This window comes from Hetaerina americana, unplaced genomic scaffold (assembly GCF_022747635.1).
Source record: "Hetaerina americana unplaced genomic scaffold, ioHetAmer1.1.p SCAF_2, whole genome shotgun sequence".
NCBI lineage: Eukaryota > Metazoa > Arthropoda > Insecta > Odonata > Calopterygidae > Hetaerina > Hetaerina americana.
In genome coordinates this window covers 62,950,043-62,973,878 of record NW_027286763.1, presented here as the reverse complement: position 1 = coordinate 62,973,878, position 23,836 = coordinate 62,950,043, and the positions used below count along the sequence as shown (strand labels likewise).

At 36.1% G+C, this 23,836-nt stretch overlaps 1 protein-coding gene across 2 annotated transcripts; it reads right to left on the bottom strand.

Annotated features, from left to right (window-relative positions):
- Positions 1 to 675: 675 nt before the first annotated feature.
- LOC139687943 (mitochondrial intermediate peptidase) lies at positions 676 to 22,417 on the bottom strand. Of its 2 annotated transcripts, XM_071585308.1 has the most exons (10): positions 22,264 to 22,417; positions 22,026 to 22,142; positions 21,683 to 21,945; positions 10,325 to 10,591; positions 8,065 to 8,253; positions 7,843 to 7,984; positions 7,006 to 7,344; positions 5,092 to 5,313; positions 4,505 to 4,747; positions 676 to 1,266 (listed from the first exon to the last, which is right to left on the bottom strand). In XM_071585308.1, exons 1-10 carry the CDS (start codon positions 22,270 to 22,272, stop codon positions 967 to 969), a joined length of 2,091 nt encoding a protein of 696 aa, XP_071441409.1. In that variant the 5' UTR covers positions 22,273 to 22,417; the 3' UTR covers positions 676 to 966. The 2 variants fall into 2 exon arrangements, with proteins under 2 accessions (XP_071441409.1, XP_071441408.1); XM_071585307.1 differs by having other exon boundaries at positions 22,026 to 22,417.
- Between the last annotated feature and the right edge of the window lie 1,419 nt (positions 22,418 to 23,836).

Here is a 23,836-nt window from a genome sequence, read left to right as displayed (position 1 = left end):
AAACGACATCATTCTCATAAAAAAACAATGATACTTAAAATGTATAAAATGTGCACTTGCGTGTAGCACATTGAATCATCAATTGATGTCGATCAGTCTTCCCCTTTCAATTTTGCTTCTCTAAAACAACTGGACATGTCACACTCCCTTCCCCAAATAATTGATTCCAAAGTGCAAGCTGCCCTTTGGAATGATGTCAGTCATGAGGGAGCTTACTTAATTCATAACTTCCATTAATGCTGGAGAAAGCATCTTCAGTGTTTCCATGAACCATAACTTAAAATTACTGCATAATTTATGTAGGTCGACTTTCAATGTTAACATTCTAATTAATAAATGAATGAATTTATGCTGTGAACCATAGTGAAAGCATTGAAATTTAGGCAAATGATGCTACCGCTTTTCAAATAAAAGTTTTCCTTTTGTATATTTAAATATGAAATTTACTCAAAAGATTCATGAATTCATCATTACCAGTGGTACTTTGTTTAATTCTTTATTACGAAGCAACAATTTTTTAATAGAGGTTGTTTGCTGTTATGAAAATTCTCACATAATATGACATGATTCAACTGTATTTTGTAATTAAGGACATCAATTATTTAGTTTTATTGGCACTGTAGCTTATAAATCAAGTTGAATTCTTAAGAAATTAAGGTATATTTAATAATTTATTCTTTTAGATCTCAACAATCACAGTGTAACTGCCATATATTTACATAGGAATTAATATACAGCTGCATTATAAGTACATACATTACAATTTTATGGTGAAAATGAATTCATAATGAGATGACTCAATTTTCTGTATTGCTCTAAAATGATCATTGATTCAAACATTATTATTCATTTTTGAGTAAAAATAAAATTATTTTGCACACAGGTAAACAAAAACTCCTTTCAAGAAGCACTCACTTCTAGATAAAAAAAAATTCAATTTAAAAATTCCTGAGAGCACAAACAGCCTCAACTTCCTTGTAGCACCATCTTGGTTTTCTCTAAGTGCAAATCTTGCTCACTAATCAGTGATTCACACAGCTTCCTGGGATTTGGCTCCTCACCAAGGAAATTGTTCAGAAGTTGAGATGGGGGTCGACCACCTCCATGAGCTAAACATGTATTTCTATATATTTTACCAATACCACCCTCCAAAGGATTATGGCAGAAGTGTTGACTCCAGATACGTGATGCTACAGCTCGTGACATTAAGTAAGAGTAATACTTGGCACCATAGCCTACTAAATGCCCAAAACGAAGCTGCCATGCCTGAAAATATTAATTAAAACCAATTAGCTTTACAGTCCTAAGGTCGGTTAAAATTTTGAAAATCAATCACATGAAATTTTTGTTTGGGCTGTGTGAAGATATGAATAAATAAAGTAAAACAGGACATTAATCAATAAATTCTTGAAAATAGTGTACACATAAGGATTATGACATTTTTTTCAAATTCATGATATTTTTTTATGAAATGCATTACATAACTGCCATGTGTTCAGTTTGCTTATGTATTTTATAATGGGTTAATTTTTAAGATTAACAAATAGTTTATAAAATAACTGTAATCACATTATGAAGCATTTTACTTTTGTAATAACTTGTTCCAAAACTTTCAAATAATAGTTTTGGGTTAAACTGAAATAATAATGAGCCACATTTGTTTGATCAACTTTATAATTCTTTGGTTTTTGGATTGCCATTAAATACACAACTTTGCTGCTGCAAAGACGCAACACTGTCCGAAGAATCAGCCCAATAATGCCATAAAAAAAGAAAAATCCATCAAAAAAAAGATTTTTAATTTTTAAACTGATATTTTTGTTTAAAATAAAGTTTTTGACATGATTATAATTATGATAAAAATTCTGTTACGTGTTAGAGGTGAACTATCCACATGTAATTGGAGTATGTGAAAGCACCTCTAGATGTACTTCATGCCTACACAAGAATAAATTACATGTGAACTTAAACACAGAAATATGATATAATGAATACAACACTGCTGTATGCAGCATTGCATGTACATCGTTTGTATAAAAAAGCATCACAGAAAGTTTCAGAAAAAAAGATTTATTTCAGATATTGCTACATCATCATCAGTATTTCAATCCTAGGATTGGTTTACTGCAGCCCTCCATTCTACTCTATTTAATGCCAATGCCCTCAATCCTTGACACCCTCTCTATTTTATATCCTTCTTAATCTGTCCTATGTACTTGTTTCTTGGTCTTCCTCATGGAATCTTCCCTTCTATTATAATCTTAATCAACCCATTGTGCCTCAATGTGTGTCCAATCCATATATTTCTTCTTTGCTTTAGTGTTCTCCACATGGCCCTATCCTCTTCTGCTCTTCTATATACTTCTTCGTTTGTTACTTTGTCTATCCATTTTATCTTCAACATTCTCCTCCAGCACCATGTTTTAAGGCTTCTATTCTTCGTCTGTCCACTTTTCCAATGTTCCAAGTCTCGGAACCATTGAGCACCATGCTCCACACAAAAGTCTTGACGAATTGCTTCCTTGTTTCCAGTCTAAGGTTCTTTGAACATAGAATTGCCTCTTCTTCCTGAATGCATTCTTTGCTTGATGCCAGTCCAACTTCTTCCATCCCATGTTATGCTGCTACCCAGGTACATGAATAATTCCACTTGCTTAGTATAGTTTCACCCCTCACTAGGATAGTTTCACCCCTCGAATTGTGATAGCTGCATTCAGCTTCTCTTCCACAAACAAGGATTTTAGTTTTCTACTTGTTGATGTCCATATTATATTCCCCTAGTACTTGATCCATAGCACTTAAGAGTTGCTTGTGGGTCCTCTCGCATTTCCGCCACTACTGCAATGTCATCTGCAAACCGGAGCATTTTGATTTCTTCTCCATTTACTTTGACTCCTTTGATACCCATAGCTTGTGTTCCTTTTGTTGCCTCTTCTAGGAACACGTTGAATATTGCTGGAGAGAGGTTGCATCCTTGTCTTACTCCTTTGTTAATTTTGGCTTCTATTTTTCTTCCACTTTTCATTTGAATTGTTGTAACCTGATTCTTGTAGAGCTTATGGATAATTCTTCTGCCATTGTAGTCCAATCTAAGAGCTTCTAGTATCTTGAACATCTTGCTCCATTCGACATTGTCAAAGGCCTTCCCTAAGTCCACCAATGCCACATAAAATGGCTAATTTATACGTTTTTCATTTACATTTTTTCAGCCAGAACTCTCAAGCTGAGAATTGCCACTCTTGCTCCTCAGTTTTTCCTGAATCCAAATTGGTTTTCTGAGAGGTTTCCTTCTATTCTTCGGCTAATTATCCGAGTAAGGATTTTTAATGCTTGAGTCACCAGGCTCAATGTTCTGTGTTCTTTGCATTTATCTGTTTTTGGTTTCTTTGATATTGCAATCATTATACTTTTCTCAAAGTCTTCTGGTATCTTTCCACTGTTGTAGCTATCTTTGATTATTCCATAGAAGGCATACTTTGCTTTGACCCTGGGTGCCTTCATTACTTCTCCATTTATTTTGTCAACTCCTGGTGCCTTGCTCTTTCTCAGGTCAGCCACGGCTCTCTTGAATCCGCTTCTTAATATCTGGGGACCCCAATGGTCTTTAACTATTCTATTAGTGGCTCCGATGTTGTGCAGTTTTGTTTTTCTTTCCCCAAATCGCCTCTTCATAAGTTTATAAGCCATCTCGCCATTTCCCTCTCATCTCTCATCTGCCGCTTTGGTAATTATATTCTTCATTTCTTTCCATAGAGTGTGGGTGCTGGTATTTTCATTATTTCCTTCTACTCCCCTTTTGATGGCTGCGGTGAATTTTTCTCTTGCGCTCTTTTCTTCCAGTATCTTTGTGCTCCATCTGGGTGGTTGCGTCTCTTTCTTCATCTTCTTGGAAAGCAGTCTGCTGTCAATTATCACCAGGTTGTGATTGCTATTTATATCTGTGCCGGGGTAACTCTTACACTTCTTAAATTGGTTAGAATATACAATATTGCTACTGTGCCTCAAAACTCCTTGAAGTACATCCCTTGAGTGTCGACACACTTTTGCCAGTGAATTTTCCACAACTTCAAGGCTCCCTGGTAGGCAGATTCCTGAAGGTCTTTAAGGGTGTGCATGCAAGCTTCTTTGATGGTGCTTAGTTCCCATGGTGGTGTCCTTTGAGGAAGAATTTCACTTTTGGGAATATGCAATAGTCTGCTGATTCCATATCAGGATGGTAAGGGGGTTCGAAAATTGTCACAATGCTGTTGCAGAAGGTTGCAAGCAGACACTCAGCTCTGCTCTTGGTCATTCGTCAAGACCTTAAGAATGAGTTTAGCACAGATCATTCGCATCGCCAAATTTTCAGTAATATGATGTGCATCATTTTATCAATGCCAATACGATCTGTGATCACACACACACTTAACTGAGGATCAGCATTAAGCACTTCAAGCACATCTCACGTAAAAATTGTTACCCATTTTTTTTTATAAAAACCTTGTACATACACATTAGTACTCACCGTATCAGGGACTAAAGGTAAGAGGCCTGGATGCCTGTTTTGAACTTTTGCTAAAACATCAGTTGTGCTTGACCCATTAGATGGTGGCCAAATTGCATGGTATTCTTGATCTAGGTCAGAATAAAATATTTGTGTAACCATCTCGGAGCAAGAGAAAAGATGCTTCGATGCACATAGGCGATGCACAAGGTTTTTTGGAATTGCTTCTCCAGTCTGATGGTGACGAGCAAAACTACTCAGGACCTTCAATATTTGGAAGAGAATAATTATTTATTTAAGCCTGTATTATGATGAAAGAGAATGTTGAAATTTCCACAATTTTTATTTAGATATTAAATGAACCCAGTTAAGCCACAACTACAACATGTTTATCGCATTATTATGTGTATATTATTTTTAATAATGAGATGCACAAGACAGTAAATTCATTTCAGTCATTTCTAATCAACTAAAATCATCTTAAATGCACAAAAGTTAAAGAAAGTCTATGTTCAATTCAAATATAGTTTTGAAAGAATGTTGGATAATTCAGCATAACAGTCTCCAGAATTTAATGCATAGATGGAATCGAAATAGCATGGTGCTACCTTAGTGTCGGAGGCAAAGTATTCCATGAGAACCGATGGTACTTCAGCAAAATCTGTAGAACATCGCGTTCCTGAAACATGCTGATGGGTAGTACGTGCAAACATGGAATGAATGGCATGTCCCATCTCATGAAACAAGTTGTCAACAGTAGATGGAGAGAGAAGGGCAGGCTGACCCCATCCTGGAGATGGCAAACCAAGCATAACTACGACAACTGGATCCTGAAAGAAGCAATAATGTTTCTAAATTATAATTTACCTCAAAAATAATGATACAATTTACTTATATTGATTCAGTTTTTAAAAATCATTATGAATTATGTTGTGGAGGTGAGTCATTAAAAAAGTTATACGAAATATTTAATATTTGGTACAATTCAATGTGAAGGAAGTTGGCCATACGGCCATAAAGACCTAATTTGGGGGAACAAGCTCCAATAGGTGTACATTTATTAAATACCAACTGTACACAATCCACAAAAACAGTAATATGTGATTTCAAGGAGAATATTTCATGCCAGGTTTACGGACAAGAATTTACGCAGGAAAACACACAAACTACCTCTGGTTGCCAACAGGAAAATTAATCCTGCACCTGTGACATTCTACAACTCCCAAGTCCGGTGGAAATAATAAAAAATCCATATAATTTCAACCGTGAGGACGGCTACACCCTGACCTCCACTTGGAAAAGGGTGATTCCCACTCGCCGTCAAGAAAGAGCCAATCAGAGAGCTCCTGGCCAGCCAGCGTCTCCTATATATAGCGGCCAAAACGCAACGCACATCACTTCGACCTGAAGACGCCTCCAGGACTGGGGGCGAAACAGTTGTCATCCGACTAACCTACGCGACGGTAATTCCCGGAAACCAGCATGGATTCATCAGATAGACGGCGCGGAAGCCTAAGGATTGATTCTCTTGAAGTGGGAGTATGAATACAGTAGGTTGGTCCCTGGCATAGGATTAGTTCCCCACATTGTTTGCTTGTGACCTGACTATTTGTCAGGACATATTTATCTTATTTCAATGTTTCTTTATGGAATAAATAATTGAGGTGGTTTCCTGTTGCCTTCCTTTATAGTGTTTTTAGAGCGACACTATCTCTCAAATGGCCATCCCACTGGAGTTAGATACCTTTGCAACCCTCTTGCTGAGGAACAGACACTGTGAGGACTAGCTTTCATTTGGCTTCTACCATTTGAACTATTTGGTATAAGTGACCCAAAAGGAGCAATTGCCATTGCTCCAGCCAGAACAGCTCCGAGGATAATCAGAATGCACAAGCTCTTTAAAAACATCAAGGTAGTCCATGGGTAGGGACAGAGAAGTAGGAGGTTGATTATACAAAAATATGGTAAGCTAATCAACATAAAGATAAGAGCAAGCATGGTATGATAGTATTGCCATTCAGTCATTTGATGATGTCGACTTAGTTTAACATAATGGTAGTTTTTGGGAATGCTTAACATTAAAAGAAGTAAATGAATCATTACAGATATGGTTGCTTAAAAACATTGAACTTTGAATGAAAATGAGTTTCACCAAATGAATGCTGTCAGGTAAATTGTATGGACGCAGAGAAATAGGGGATATGTTAATGAATTAAAAATCTAAAATGATTATATTCCTTCAAAATGACTATGTAGATAAGACGTAGGGTTAAAAGAAGAACAATGAGTATGTAGCATACAGTGGATGTAAAAGGGAGAAAAAATAAAATTAAAAATGTCATGGAAGATTTTTCCCAATACCCACAACAAATTAACATTGAAACATTTAACTAATGGACTTAATACCACTCTTAATACATTGACTATGGGCTTACAGAGGGATATTCATAAAATACTATTTGCATGATTCCATTAGTTTTGCTCTTCTTCATTAAAAATAACTGTCATTGCAGTTAAATTACCTGATATGAACCATTTGGCAATCTCCTTCCCCCTTGAATTGTAAAGTGGCAGTCCTGAGCAGGTTTTCCTGAACGTTCGAAGAAATCACAGTAAATATAGCCGAGTAAGCATCCATCTTCTTCTTTCACAGAAAGTTTATGAACATCATGAGACCAAGATTCTCCTGGTTCCATTTCTTCACGGTGTAAAGAAACACCATAAAGAGACTGCAACAACAAATTCAGTCCTTGCATGCAAGCTCCTAATGAGAAGTATGGACAGATCTCAGAGTCTGATGCACCTAACCATTCTCTCCTGAATTTGTTCACATAATATGGCACATCCCATGGGTAGATGTCCTGTAGAGAGTCAGAATCAGTAATTTTATTTTTAAGTACACATCAAATTGTTAAAAGTAAATTTTTGATAGATCAAGAAAAACTACTGCATATTATCACTACTCATTAGGGACTAAGCATTGCTACAATTCCAAACCTCACCGAACAACACCATATATTCAACAATCTAGCAACCAATTTTAAGGATGCACAAGAAAATAAATTATGCATAACCACCTTTTAGTTATGAAACTTAAAGAATCATAGGCATGCAAAACTTTGATGAGTATTATTCACTGGAACTGTCAGAATTGAAACTGAGAACTGAAGCTAAGAACTCCAACTTCAACCAGAACCACCTCACCACTAATTTATATCAATATCTAAACTTAATTAGATTGATTCATGAAATAGCTAATCTGTTAACACAATGATACTTATGAAAAATTACAAATCTTCAACTTTCACATTTGTATATAACAGCGTCACTATCTAACAAAATTATAAAAGCATAATAACCTTGGAATATGGGTTGTCAATCATCTTTATTTTCCTCATTGCATCTAATTCTTCCAAAGCTCGTTTTCCCAACTCAACAGAGAGAACATTTATAAATTCTGCGACAGTTGAAGGCTCTCCAGCTAAACTGCCTCTGAGGGCACTAATAAAGGAAAGAATTATTAGTTAAATTTTAAAAAGAAGGGTATAAGATGCAGAAGGTATTGGTATCATTCAATGTACCGGTGGGAATAAGAAGGAAATCCGCAGAGTGTGGCTAATTGATATCGGGCTTCTAAAAGTTTATACAACAACTCTTCCCGTTTTCTATCAGGTCTCAGGAACATACGAAATGCTGTCTCCCTTACCAGCTCATCACTGGAATCAACACGCACCCCACCAAAAATTGCTTCCTTCCCATCATTAGGAATTCTATAAGAAAGAGTAATATACAAATAACACATTTATAGACAATATGTAAAATATTTTTTCTATCAATATTATAACTTTCAAAACTAATATTACAGATTTATAAAAGAAATGCATTTCATGGAAATAAAAGTCCAGGCAATGAGACAAGTGATGAAAAAAGAATTGTATTAGCTTTAAAGAGAGAGATTAATTAAAGACTACATGTAATGATAGACTCTTATTATTAACTACATTATAATGGAAATCTTACAATCGGGTGAAGGTGAAATTGATATAGGAGAGATTCTTTGCTAAGTTCTGGCTGTTACGGCCAACTCACTGTACCCCGCATTATTTTTATTTGCTATGTAAGAAATTAAAGTTATTTTAATCCTAATTTTATCACAGGGTGCATTTCAAAAGTAATGCGATTTTTTAAGTAATTTATGGATCATGTTTGCATAAACACTTAAAATTCCTCAAAGTACTGCCCTTGGCCCTCTATAAATTTTTTCCAGTGACTCTGCTATGACTGGTACACACCATGGAAGGTGCCTTCGGGGACCTCTCACAAGGCCTTCGTCATGGCTGTTTGAACCTCTTCTATGGGCGAAAGACGGGTTACTTTCAAGGCTGCCTTAATCGGAGGGAACAAAAATAAGTCTGCTGGGGCAACGTCAGAACTATAGTGGGGTTGGGCAGCGTTGGCTCCTGGTGTTTGGCCAGGAACTCACAGACTTGTAGCATGTAGTGGCAAACACCTTAGGCATGAGCTTGGCACACACTTTCCTCATCGCTAAATCTCCAGTAACTACACGAAACACAATAGTAGATGACAAGTTCAGTTCATTGGCAACCATCTTGTTACTTGATCGATGGTCCAAGTCCAACAATTGTCAAACACAACTGTTGTTGGTTTTGCTAGTTGATGGCTGCTCAGAGCATAGTTCATCTTGACCACTTCCCAGCTCTCCTTTAGTTCTTTGACCACCTCAAAACTTGTGAGTACGACAGAGCAGAGTCCCTGTAAGCCTCATGAATCATTTTGTTGGTCTCCTCAAGAGATTTTTTCAGTTTAGCACAAAACTTAGTAATCACATAACGTTGCTAGATTGTTGATTCCATTTTTTCTATGACACAGTTGGCACGCAGAGGTTTACAATAACTGATATCCTGCCACTTTCACAGTTTGAAGAACATTGACTGGTTTTGCGGCAGAGCTTAGCATCTTCCCCACCTACTCCAAGTGGTTTTGTCCCATTCTAGCCAATAGGAGTAGTGTGGGAAATTCCATTGCATTACTTTAGGAAAGCACTCTGTATTTCCAAGTATGTAATATTTCATAATCAAACTCGCAGTTTTTGATACAGTTAGAAAGGGGATGGCTACTACATGTATCCTTTAAGTTATTAATTTCCCTAAATTTAAGTAAGAAAGTAAGACTATCTCTAACAGCTTCATTGACCTAGTTTTTATCTACCCATAGATTTAGAGGAACACAATACCAAAGGGAAACAATACGGAAACATAAATCTCCCTCATAACTTTTAAAATTCAATTAAATAATGCTAACAATAATACCACTTACTACATGTATGCAGTATGATTTTGTGCATTCAGCCTTTCCCACACCCCTTCTTCCACACGTTTCTACCTTCTTCTATCCAATATTACATGACACATTCTCTTCGATTCAAATGCCATTTAAAAAATTCTAATGGCTAAATATTGTCCACTATATAGTAGAGTAATGATCTTTACACCTCTTCAACTATGTAGAATACTATATTAACTATTATGCATATATTAAGTCAAGAGTATCCTCTGCTTACTGGGATCAAACCCACGATCCTTGGATTGGAAGATGAGGATGTTACCCCACCACCACCGAGGCCAGCGGGGTAACATCCTCATCTGAACATGCAAATACATATAAACTTGAATTATTCATGAACATGCAATTAACTTTTAATTAATTGTTTACATTATTTAATTATGAGACCTAAAGAGCACTATAATTCACAAGATGTTCAGAAAAATAAATTGTCCTTATGCTGGGTTAGGATATACTTCTCAAGGAATACACACTCACAATTGTCTAACTGATGATGGAATGTTTTTGAGGAGCTCACGGGTAGGTGCTGCTGCTTCATAAGAAAAATCTCTGCCCAGCTGTAAAATATAATCATTCAATGCTACAACTGTTTTCCTCCTTTCCTCTGGTAAGTGAATTCCACTAAGTTCAAAGTCAAGCAAAAAGAGCATTGCCACATGATTATCTTCAGCTGTGGTAGGGATGAAATCACCTTTGTAGCAGACTGAATGAAGAGCTTCATAAATGGATCGGTTTGTGTTGAGCCTAGGTGGAATATGAAAAATAAATCAGCATTGATTTTATCTTTATTAAAGTCTTGTAATATTCCTGCAAATATCTTATTGATTCTCTTTCAAAGCAACACTATTAATTATAACTTACAACCACAAAATTTACAATTTGTTTAATTGATTTTATAAAACTATTTTGTTTCCCATACTGATGATTTTTGTCAACATTAACAGGTCAAATGTCCCAAATTATCCATAGAGCATCTCCTTGAATACATATACTTCAAGTACTTTAAGCCAACAACACAGCATTTGTTAAAAAACATTATCAGTGCTTGGGCCTGGTCACAATATACATAAATGCCCCTGTAAATTGATGCCATCTCGTGAAAAAATTAAGTATTTTTCACAACGAGATACTGTTTAGACAGTTTAATTACACCTGGTGCAATCATTCAGCCTTTAGAGCACTATAAAAATCAAGAACAATGTACTAACAATATTTTTCATAACTTGTAAACAATTTGCTTTCCAAATGTGACTGGACAAGGACAATGTAACATGGATCTTTTCATTCCAAAACCACTACAAAAACTCTGTACCTCGAGTTTTTTTCTACCATTGAACGCTGATGACACAACTGCTTTAGTATCTGAGCCTTCAATGGACAACCAAATTTAAGATGAGCTGGTGCGGCACTCCTTCTATAGAAGTAGTGTTATCAGTATATCTCCTTCTCAATGTTATGAAAACTAATTCAATCTACTTTACCGACAAAAATAACCATCATTAATTTTTCAGTTCATATCAATGGTAAATCTAACCCACAAAATACAAGTTCTAATTTCTTGGGTGTTACCATAGACAGTTGCGTATTCATGGTCATTTTAATCAGCTGCAGTGCTGTGTTTTTTCATTAAATCCACTTGGCATACAGTCAACAATGATGTACTGCTTTCAATCTATTACAGAGAGTTATATTATGATGTTATATTTTTTGTATGTGTGTATATATACACGGGAAGGCCCAGAAGTACCGGCCTGACCGAGAGATGACGGCAGTTGTTTGAATAATATCACTGTATGAGAAAGTATGCAATCTATAAAGCTTGAAGATGCCACGTTTTCAGTGTATTTGTGAAAATGGAGAAAATTGGTCATCGTTATATGATACAATACTTTTATTTAAAAGGCCTCAGCCCAACCAATATAAAAGCTGAACTGGATTCTACTCTGGGTGAGTCTGCTCATTCATTTACACCAGTAAAATATTGGGTAGCAGAGTTTAAACAAGGCCGCACGAGCTGTCAAGATGAGCATCGCATTGGTCGACCAAATGAGGTGACGACACCAGAAACGGTGAAGAAAATTCACAGAGTGATAATGGGTGATCATCGACTGAAAGTGTGCGAGCTAGCAGAGGCATAGTAGGCATTTCAAAAAGTGGGGTACATCACATATTAACTGAAAATTTGGACATGAGACAGCTGTGTGCAAGATGGGTGCCGTGGTTGCTCACACTCGAGCTTAACCAGTGTCGTGAAGATGTTTCAATTGAGTGTTGAGCAAAGTTTCACAGTAGCGAAGCAGAATTTATGTGCCGTTTCATAACCATGGATGAAACATGGGTCCATTACTTCAGACAAATGACAAAAGAACAATCAAAACAATGGATTCAAAAGGGAGAACCGGCTCCAAAGAAGACGAAGACGGTTTCATCTGCAGGCTAGGTCATGGTGTCAGTTTTTTGGGATGCTCGTGGGATAATTTTCATTGACTATCTTGAAAAAGGAAAAACTATCAACGGCGAATATTATGCAACTTATTGCAACATTTGAGCAATGAAATCAAGCAAAAGCGGCAGCATTTGGCTAAGCAGAAAGTATTGTTTCATCAAGACAATGCACCAGCCCACCAATTCATTATTGCATTGGCCACATATTCATGAATTAAAGTTTGAATTGCTACCTCATGCACCCTATTCACCAGATTTAGCCCCCTTGGATTATTTTCTGTTTGCAAACTTGATAAAATCGCTCGATTGTCCAAGATTTTCCTACCGTGAAGAGGTGATGTCAGCAGTTAATGGCTATTTTGAGAAGCAAAACAGTTCTTATTATAAAAATAGTATCAAACTTATTGAACATCACTGGGAAAAGTGTATAGAGCTGAAATGAGATTACGTTGAAAAATAAATACATTTTTCTCCAAAATTTTTGTGTTTTCTTTGTTGGGTAGGGTTTATCCTCATATACTTGTGTGTCTGTGTATGAATACATATATATATATATATATATATATATATATATATATATATATATATATATATATATATATATATATTATAATAATAATAATAATACTTTATTCATTTTAAAAATGGTACAACCATATTAAATGTCGTCAATCATAATATTACTTAATATATAAACATAAGTTCTTAAATGTGATGAAGATTGTCACAAAAGAATTCATCCAATGAGTAAAGTGGGTGAGCAAGTAACCAGGTATATACCCTATTCTTGAAACTCTGGATACCATCTGATTTCAACTGAGTAGGCAGATAGTTACACAGTCGTATGTTCATATTGTGAAATGTGTTGTAAGTTGATGACAATCTACAATAAGTAGTATTTAGATTCGATTTACCTCTTGTGGAATAGTTATGGAGGTTGGATCTTAATTGGTAAGTTTCTAGATTAACTTTCACATGAATCAGAGCCTTAAAGATATACAAACAAAATACAGTCATGATTCTATACCTAATAAAAAAAGGTTTGCAGGAATCACGTGGTGGTATATTAGCAAGAGAGCGAATAGCTCTCTTTTGCAGTAGCAAAATTTGTTTAACATGAGGGGAATGACCCCATAACTCAACACCTTAATTCAAATGACATTGAAAGAAGGCATGGTAAAGTGTTAAACGATACTCATTTGAAATGATAAAGTTGAGCTTTCTTAACATATAAACAGCTTTACTAAGTTTATTACAGGTCTGACTGATGTGAGTCTCCCAATTAAGTTTTGTATCAATATAAGTAAATTCCTAGTATTTTAGCAGTTTCAATATCAGTTATTTTTGATTTAAGACTGCACACAATATGCTGAGTTTTGTTAGTATTTAATTGTAAATGATTAACATCAAACCATTCCTTAGCCTGTTTTTGGGTAGCGCTAGATCGTAACTTTGCATCTTCTGGATGTTGACACTTTTGCACAAAAGTAGTGTCATCAGCATATAAAACAGATCTAGGTTTCATATTACAGGGCAAATCATTAATCATGATAATGAAAAGTACTGGGCCAAGCACAGAGCCCTGTGGTACACCACATTTTACTTTAAGAGCTGCAGACCGACAGCCATCAAGTTCAACCAATTGGTGGCGATCATCCAAATATGACTTCATTAGTTTCAGTGCAACTCCCTTAATACCATAATATTCTAGCTTTGTTAGTAATATTGAATGATTAACACAGTCGAAGGCCTTACTAAGATCACATAGTGTCACTGAGACTGATTCCTTTTCTTCAAATGCATTAATGACATAATTAACTATGGACTCTACTGCCAAAATTGTAGATTTACCAGATCGAAAGCCGTACTGGGATTTGGAAAAGAGATTATTTAACTCAAAAAAATTACATATTTGATCTTTCATAATAGCTTCAAAAATTTTACCAAAAACGGGGACTATGGAAATGGGGCGGTAGTTAGCTAAATCATCTTTATCACCTTTCTTATGGACAGGTACTGTTTTAGAATATTTTAGAGCTGTTGGAAAATCTCCTGTCTTAAAACATAAATTGACTAACATTGCTAATGGTTCCGCAATGAGCACAATAATGTCCTTTATTAGGGAGTTAGAAAGACCATAAATATCCTTACTGTTGGATTTTTTAAATTTTTTAACAGTCGATATAATATATATATATATATATATATATAATTGGCTGACACAACATAACACAAATAGAAAAGAATAGACACATATAAAAGAACACTTACACGGTAAATTGTTCGAGCTTTCGGCCCTCTCAGGGGCCTTCTTCTTTTATATGTGTCTATTCTTTTCTATTTGTGTTATGTTGTGTCAGCCAATTATTGTGCCGCTCGTATGAGTTTTTCCGTACAATCGTTATATATATATATATATATATATATATAAAATATCTTCGAAATGGAACGCTCTTCGGCGACACACAAATATATAAAAACACAGATGTAGATTTTTAGAATATAGAGACACAAAGAAAGGACACTCACAATTTGTTATTTGACGTTTTGACAGCACGGCTGTCGTCTTCAGAATGGCATTCTTGGGGAAGAGCGGAGAGAATGTGCGGGGGAGAGGTGGGGGAAGGAGAGGTAAAGGGACCAATAGGAAATGAACAAGGGGGTGGGGGGGATATGTAGGCAGCCATATGATGCATTCAGTGGGCTTGGTTCAGCCCGGGCGGTTTGAATGATTAGGCCACCCAGATATGCGCCATCTCGCGGGTTCTCACCTCTTTTATACTCGCAGATTTGGGAAGGATTTCAATCACCGAAACGGAGAAACAGTCGTCAAAAGATTGATTGTGGGAAGCGGTGTGAGTAGGGATTTAAATAACAAATTGGACAGGGACAAATAACAAATTGTGAGTGTCCTTTCTTTGTGTCTCTATATTCTAAAAATCTACATCTGTGTTTTTATGTATTTGTGCGTCGCCGAAGAGCGTTCCATTTCGAAGATTTTATATATATATATATAAAATCTTCGAAATGGAACGCTCTTCGGCGAAGATTTTATATACTACCTTGATCAAAAAGTTCCCGGAATAACCACCGTGTGGCGCTCCCATCGTTCCGATTTGAGTTCTGTTTTTTTTGTTAAATTGGTACATCTGTTGTTGATATTCCCTTTAAATCTTAGTGTCATAACTTGACATTTGCAAAAGTTACGTAGCCAAGAGTACATCTATCTCTGTGTGTGTTGGCGATTTTTTACAATTGCAGAAATGGATTTAAATTTGCAACAACGGACTTGTATTAAATTTTGCGTAAAAAACGGATTTAGTGGCGCACGGACGTTGGAAATGTTGGAAAAGTGTTTCGGCAACGATTCTCTAAAAAAACGGTCGTTTACCAGTGGCACGAGCGGTTCAGAAGTGGTCGTGAGTCAATCGAAGATGATGAACGCAGTGGCAGACCATCGACATCGAAAGTCGGTGAAAAAATTGATAAAGTAAAAGAAATGTTGGTCAATAACCGCAAATTAACCATCAGAGAAAAAGCGGAGGACTTGAACATTGCCTATGGATCCGCCCAAGACATTGTGGTTAATGATTTGGGTTTCCGTCGTGTAGCAGCAAAGTTGGTGCCAAAAGACCTCAATTTCATGCAAAAAAGAGACCGTGTTGACGTCGCAAAAGACATGATTTGCGAGGCTGAATCCGATCCCACATTCATCAAAAGGATCATTACTGGAGACGAGACGTGGGTTTATGAGTACGACACGCAATCCAGACATCAGGCAAGTGAATGGCGTTCACCAAATGAGCCGAGACCAAAAAAACCACGTGGTTTTCAGTCAAAAAAGAAGGCAATGCTGACGGTTTTCATGGATTACAACGGTGTAGTGCATCATGAATTTTTGCCAGAAGGCCAGACAGTAAACAAAGAGTATTATTTGGGCGTTATGAGACGTTTGCGTGAAGCAATTCGCCGAAAGAGACCAGAAATGTGGGCAGAAAACTCGTGGATTTTGCACCACCGTCGCACAGTGCTATCATTATTCGTAATTTTTTGACGAAAAATGCAACAAATACCATCCAACAGCCACCGAATTCACCTGATTTGGCTCCCTGTGACTTCTTTCTGTTCAATCGAGTTAAAAAACCATTACGGGGACCGCGTTTTAGCAGCCGAGAGGAAGTAATGGAAAAATCGCAGGAAGCACTGATGGACATACCGAAAACCGAATATAAAAAATGTTTCGAGGATTGGATCAAGCGCTGGCATAAGTGTGTTGCAGTCGATGGGGATTACTTTGAAGGGGACAATATAGATTTAGATGAATAAACTTGTATTTTTAATTTTCTGAATAAATTCCGGGAAATTTTTGATCAAGGTAGTATATATATATATATATATATATATATATATATATATATATATATATATATATATATATATATATATATATATATAAAATCTTCGCCGAAGAGCGTTCCATTTCGAAGATTTTATATATATATATATAAAATCTTCGAAATGGAACGCTCTTCGGCGACGCACAAATATTGTATATATATATATATATATACCATATATATACCATAGCCACTGTAATTAACCCGAAGGTCTGTGTGTGAAATTCAGACATCAGGGTAGGGGGCCAGTTCCTTTCCTTTAGCCAGTTATGGTTTCCCAGGAAATCTGATACCCGAAAAATCACATTGCTTGGGTGGAGCTGCAGGTGCCCAGAGGGGCTTGCCCAGGAATCAAACCCGGGCCCTCCAGTCATTAGTCCAACACTCAACCCCTGGACGACCATGCCCCACAAATAATTAAATAGCAGACTGTAATTGTTCATTGCTGAGTTCAGCATGATTTAAAATATTAGAGATATTTCAAAAAGAAGGACTGCTTCCAAGAGATTTTGATGAATTGGATTAAAATACTGTTTTTAGATGATAGAAAGCAATTTAGCTTTGTCTGAACTTTAGGGAACTCATTCAACTGGAGTCAATTTATGGCATCAATAAGTTTTCTTCGGTAAATGCATAAAAGTCACAAAGAATCATTTTGTTTTTGTCAAATAAATGCAGAGATGGCCACTATTGTTGAGTTATTGCTGCATAATTTTATGCTTTATGTACAGAAAAAAAAACCATTCTGTTACATAGTTGCATTGTGCCGAGTTCAGACTGAGTTAATTTGCTTTGATGTGAAAACAGTGGGTTAATCCTATTAATCATAATCCTAATGGTGAAAAGCATGAACAAAATCACTCCTCCTTAGTTACCAGTTATAACATTTTACATGTTGCTGAGCACAGTAATGAATAATTACATTCTGATATTCCTTTATTTAATAAAAACAAAATGTAGGCAACAATTCTTTTAGTCCATTCAGAGGTTCTCTTTCAATACAAACAAAATAAAATAGAAAAAAAACTCTTTTTGAGCATTGATTACTGCCTCTGATTTAACTTTAATCATTTAAGAAAATAATTTCCATTTTGGGAATAACATTCCAAAATATTATTTTTTAATGGGAAACAAATTTAACATTCAGGACCCTTATATCAAGAATAACTCAGCCATCCAAGTACTATTTGCTACCCCAATTTTTGGAGAAAGTGTGTAAATAAATTTAAATCATAGACATAAAATACATAGGGCCAAAAACAAAAATGAACCCAAAAAATCATTTATATTGGTGGGGGTATGCAGGAGCATGCTTAGCTGTTTTCTGCCCCTACTTTCCTTGAAAGGTTCTGTCACCCACTTTAAAATGTAGGTAACAGAATGAAAAATTATCATTCTACTACCATATTATAAGAAAAGTGCTGCCTGTTTTCATAATGCCACCCTAGGTGTGCACCTAAACCTGAAGACACCGACGAAAATATGATACTCACAAAGCATCTGCCCAGGAACACAAGCCTTTATTTCTGAACTCATAATTTACCAAGCATGCTGAAAAAAGTATCATTTGCTTCATGGTATTTTTTCACAGAATCAGCTAATGTAAAACACATTTTGAAAAACCTCACTACATTGAAGAGATTAACTATGATGACAATAACTACATACACATAATGGCTCCATTGCATTAACTCATTAGCCTTGATTTACCAAAGAGAAATCCAATAAGGAATAAGATTGTGTAACCAATACACCTCGCTGCTTCAACATGTGCGTTAACCTAGCCAACATGAAACTTAGTACACAAGAATAAAAGAAGGTTTGGCATAATACATTTTCTAATTCCTCCTTAACTGACATTAAGTTATCACATCACCATACTTTTCGTTCTTATTCAATCCTGATCAATCTCTTATTTTGATTCAACAAAGTTATTTCAAGAGAAATACATGAATACATGTAGCATATTTTCCCATCGATAACACGCACGTTATCCGTACAAAAATGTTCAGATGATCAAAAAAATCACGATGCCCATTGTGCAATGAAAATTGAAAAATTCAAAACATAGATGTATTTTTACACACATAAACATCCAATATAGACGTATTTTTACACAAACTATATATTTTTACGTGCATATACAGGGTCGCACCCAAAAGTGGTAGGACTGATTTTCTCTGGCACGAACGGAGCGGTGGAGGGGGGTCTGCCTGGCGGGGTAAGGTGGAGGGGACTCTTAGCAACAGACCCACAACAACCTCAGTCGCCTGCAGGCTGTCGTTGAGTGAGGACACCGTTTTTAGTGAAGCAAGTTTTTTGTCCGTGTCGAAAAACAAAATGAATCTGAATTTAGAGCAACGTTATTCCGTGAAGTTTTGTGCGAAACTCGGGAAGACGGCTACTGAGACCCTCGATATGATCAAGCTGGCTTATGGGGACACTGCCTTAAGTCGTCCCACAGTATTTGAGTGGCACAAGTTGTTTAAAGAGGGTAGGGAGCTCGTTGAAGACGACCATCGCTCCGGACGGCCGTTGACGGCAAGAACCGACACGAATATGGACAGAGTGAGGACACTGCTGAACACAGACCGACGCTTAACCAGTGAAGAAATTGCAGACCAGTTGGGTCTGTCTGCATCCAACGTCCAACGCATTATTTCACAGGATTTGGCCATGCGCAAGGTGTGCGCCAAGATGGTGCCATGGCGAGCTCATCGTCAGACAGCTCCTGGCCAAATACGGCGTTGCCACGTTGCCGCACCCGCCCTATTCTCCCGATCTGGCACCACCGGACTTCTTCTTCCCCCTGATGAAAAGACAGCTCAAGGGACGACGTTTTGACTCGATAAAGGCCGTTCAAGAGGCTTCGACGAGGGTCATCAACGGCATCTCCAAAGAAAATTTCCAGCGGGCGTACGGGGAATGGGAGCAACGTTATACTAAGTGTGTAGCAGCTTAAGGAGCATACTTTGAAGATTATTAAGTCGATGTAAGTACATCGTCAATAAAATTCTTGTAAAAAAATCAGTCCTACCACTTTTGGGTGCGACCCTGCATATATATATATGTATACAGATGCGCGGCATCTATACACATTCAAGTTAACTATGAAGCCCTTGGCGTGTGATATCTCTACAAATTCATGATAACTACAATGTTCTGGGTGCGCATTATCGATGGGAAAATACGGCATTTCAAATTTTGGACCAGGCGTTGCAAAATGTAAAATATAGCTGCTGTGCATTTATGTTTAGAGACAGGAGATTTTCCAATGGGTCTAAAATATTCCAAAACAGTAACCATCTATTAGAAAGGTGATAAAGATGATAAAACTAATTACTGCTCCATTTCCATAGTCCCTGTTTTTGGTAAAATTTTTGAAGCTATAATGAAAGATCAAATATGTTATTTTTTTTACTCAAATAATCTGTTTTCCAAATCACAGCACGTCTTTCAATATGGGAAATCTACAATTTTGGCTGTAGAGCCCATTGTAAATTATGCCATTGATGCATTTGAAAAGAATGAATCAGTATATGTGACACTATGTGACCTTAGTAATGCTTTTGACTGTGCTAATCATTCACTCTTACAATCAAAGCTAGAACAGTATGGTGTTAAAGGTATTGCACTGAAACTAATGAAGTCATATTTGGATGATCGCCACAAATTGGTTGAACTTGATGGCTCTCGGTCTGCAGCTCTTTAAATAAAATACGGTGTCCCACAAGGCTCTGCGCTTGTGCTCTGTACTTTTCATCATCATGATTAATGATTTGCCCTGTAATATGAAATCTACATTGGTGTTATATGCTGATGACACCACTTTTGTACAAAAATGTCAACTTCTAGAAGATGCAAAGTAATGATCTAGCACTAGCCAAAGACAGGCTAAGGAATGGTTTTATATTTCAAATTTGGTTTTATATTAACCATTAACAATTAAATACAAAAAATGAGCAAATTGAATGCAGTCTTAAATAAAAAATAACTGATATTGAAACTGCTAAAATAATAGGAATTTATCTTGATAAAAAACTTCACTGGGAAGCCCACATCAGTAAGATCTGTAATAAACTAAGTAAAGCTGTTTATATGTTAAGAAAGCTCAACTTTCTCATTTCAAATGAGTACCGTTTAACACTTAACCATACCTTCTTTCAATGTCATTTGCATCATGGTGTTGAGTTATGGGGCCATTCCCCACATATTAAACAAATTTTGCTACTACAAAAGAGAGCTATTCACTCTCTAGCTAATATACCACCACATGATTCCTGCAAACCTTTTTTTATTACGCAATGAATCATGATTGTATTTAGTTTATATATCTTTAAGACTCTGATTTATGCGAAAGTTAATCTATAAACTTACCAATTAAGATCTCACATACATAACTACACCAAAGGAGGGACAGAGAATCTAAATACTACTAATTGTAGATTTTCATAAACTTACAACACATTTCATAATGTGAACACAAGACTGTTTAACTATCTACCTACTCAATTGAAATTGGACTGTATCCCGAGTTTCAAGAATAGGGTATATACCTGATAACTTGCTCACCCTCTTTACTCATTTGACGAATTCTTTTGTGACAATCAGCATCACATCTAAGAACTTATTTTTATACATCAAGCAATATTTGAATTGACGACATTTAATATGGTTGCAACATTTTTCAAAATGAATAAAGTATTATTATTATTGTAATCATTGAATGAGAACTTGATGTTTAGCAAAAAGCATTAGTCGTGGACGTCCAAAAAACATATTAAAGTTACCACATTAAACACTCCTAATACTTTCTTCGACTACGTACAGTTTAAAATGAGCTACTAGAGTTAGGGTTTTAGTAAGTAAAGGTTAATCAGGCATGTTTATCACTTATCAGCCTATCTTAAGAAATGTATCACACCGACAGAAGAAATTCTGTTCCCATGGCCCATTTGCAAATCAATCATTTTCATACGCTCAGGAATCTTACTTTTCAACTATGCTACTGATGGTGATGCATGCATTTTCGGCTGCCGACGCGTAGGACTCTTTTGGGTGAGCTATTCGTATGAACTCAGCGAGGTCAGCTACTTGGCAGAGTGTGTCCGAAAGTTGATCAAATATATCAACCAATTTTCTCTTCCTTAAAGGATCACATGCTTCTGTCACTAATTCCTCCGTTTCAGATATGGCTCTTTCCTGAAGTAACCTAAATCCATCAGCTTCGGTGAGTTCTGGTACTCCAAAAAGCCCCTTTACAGATAAATTGAAATCGCAAAGTAAATTATTAGCTTTACTAGTTCACGTGCTCATATATGGAGCGTAAAACTTACCACTTCATCCCTTCTAAAACTCAAATTTAGCCTTTTCTCTGGTTTTTTGTTGAACGCAGTAGCTAATGACGACCAAGTGTTTGAGAAAGCTTTTCCATAGCAGTTATAACCCACCATCTTCCGATGCGGTACATACCGCAGAGAAGAAAGAAGTTTCATGTTGATTTTAAGTACTGTTCCTAATAAGGGCCTAAATAAATTCCATTTCCCGACTATTCAATTCGCCTGATTACAATACCGTGCACATATATCTTTAAATTACATAAAAACCATCGAGAGGCATGCTAGTTCTCAAGTCAGAGTAAATTCTATTTTTTAACTTTCATGGTTAAAACTCGGCCTTCCACGAATTAGATCATAGCTGTAGTTATATTATTTATAAATTCAGATAATTATTTAAAATATCGCTCTTCTTATATCTTATATTCGCCTGGCGTTCTTCAAATATCTTTAGCATCTACCGCGATTATGAAAACCATACCAATATTATTCCTCTTAGTAATTCAATTTTTCACCAATAATTGAAAAGTTTATTTTTAATAACCATACATAATGATTTTGAATCTAAAATGGTATGCATTCTCCAGTAGAAAAATCTTCATAGGAAAGTCCATTTTCCATGCGTAATAAATCCATCAATATCAAGGGATTGAGCTATAATAGAAATTACTTAAATATACGTTTTACCCGTCATAGTTTATAGGGTGTTTAGTGATTGTCCATTAATGTGGACAGGAAGACTGCCGAAAGCATTAATTGTCATATTAATGATATAAGACCTCCAGCTAGTGGTGCAGGCCAGGTTTGTTTCTTATTACACACATACATAATATTATTGACCACTAACCTTACTTCCACATTCAAGGCTGCTCTGTGGACAGTAGATTTTGTAGCTCTTTAGTAGTATTATGAAGAATAATTATATTATATAGAATAATTATTTCGCTAACCTTTCCCTTAGTCATGAAGAAAATATGCCTTTTTTCAGCTAACCCCTTCTTCCAAAACATTTAATGATTGATGTTATACTTGGTGGAACGACTGTCATCTAATCGTCAAAATGATCAAAACAGCTCAGCACATTCGCGCCTTAGCTTTACTGGTGCGTTGGTCCATTCAACTCCTTTGGGCTAGTGAGTTCTTCTGTTTGCATTGGGATAAACAGTATGGAGAACTCCACTCAACAACATATCCAATATCTATTCTTCCATGGCCATGTCGTTCCTCATCCTCTAATTGCCATCACAAACACCCCTTGAGTACCACATACCCACTGCATATAGTTGACATCCTTACCCAAGCTTCAGCTTTTTCAATAATGTAAGCAATTCTTTCACTGGATTTTTGCAAGAATCCTTTCTTTCTCTGTAAACTCAATATGCTATCTACTAAGTTTTCTCAATTTTACCCACAAAAAAACATTTTTTTACAGTAACAAGATAGTGAAAGATTAAATAAAGTGTATGTTTGGCAGGGAAAAAATGTATGAAGTTCTAATACTTTTGTGTATTTCCAGTCAAATTGTATGTCATGAAATTCCAAAACAGTATTTTAGTGAAACAAAATAATTTATCTCTCAAGGTTTTTCCTTCAAACTTTCAATAATTGGAGAATGAATTATTATGCACTCTTACCAGATGACATGGGATCAATAAATCTCTACGACAAACATTATAGAAGTTGATTCAAAACAATGTGTAGAAACCATTAAAATAAAGTATTCAAAATAGAATTTGGCCTACTATACAAAACTTTAGGTGTTCCATCTTATTAATTGGTCTAACAAGGAATTAGTAGTTCAGTGGGTAGAG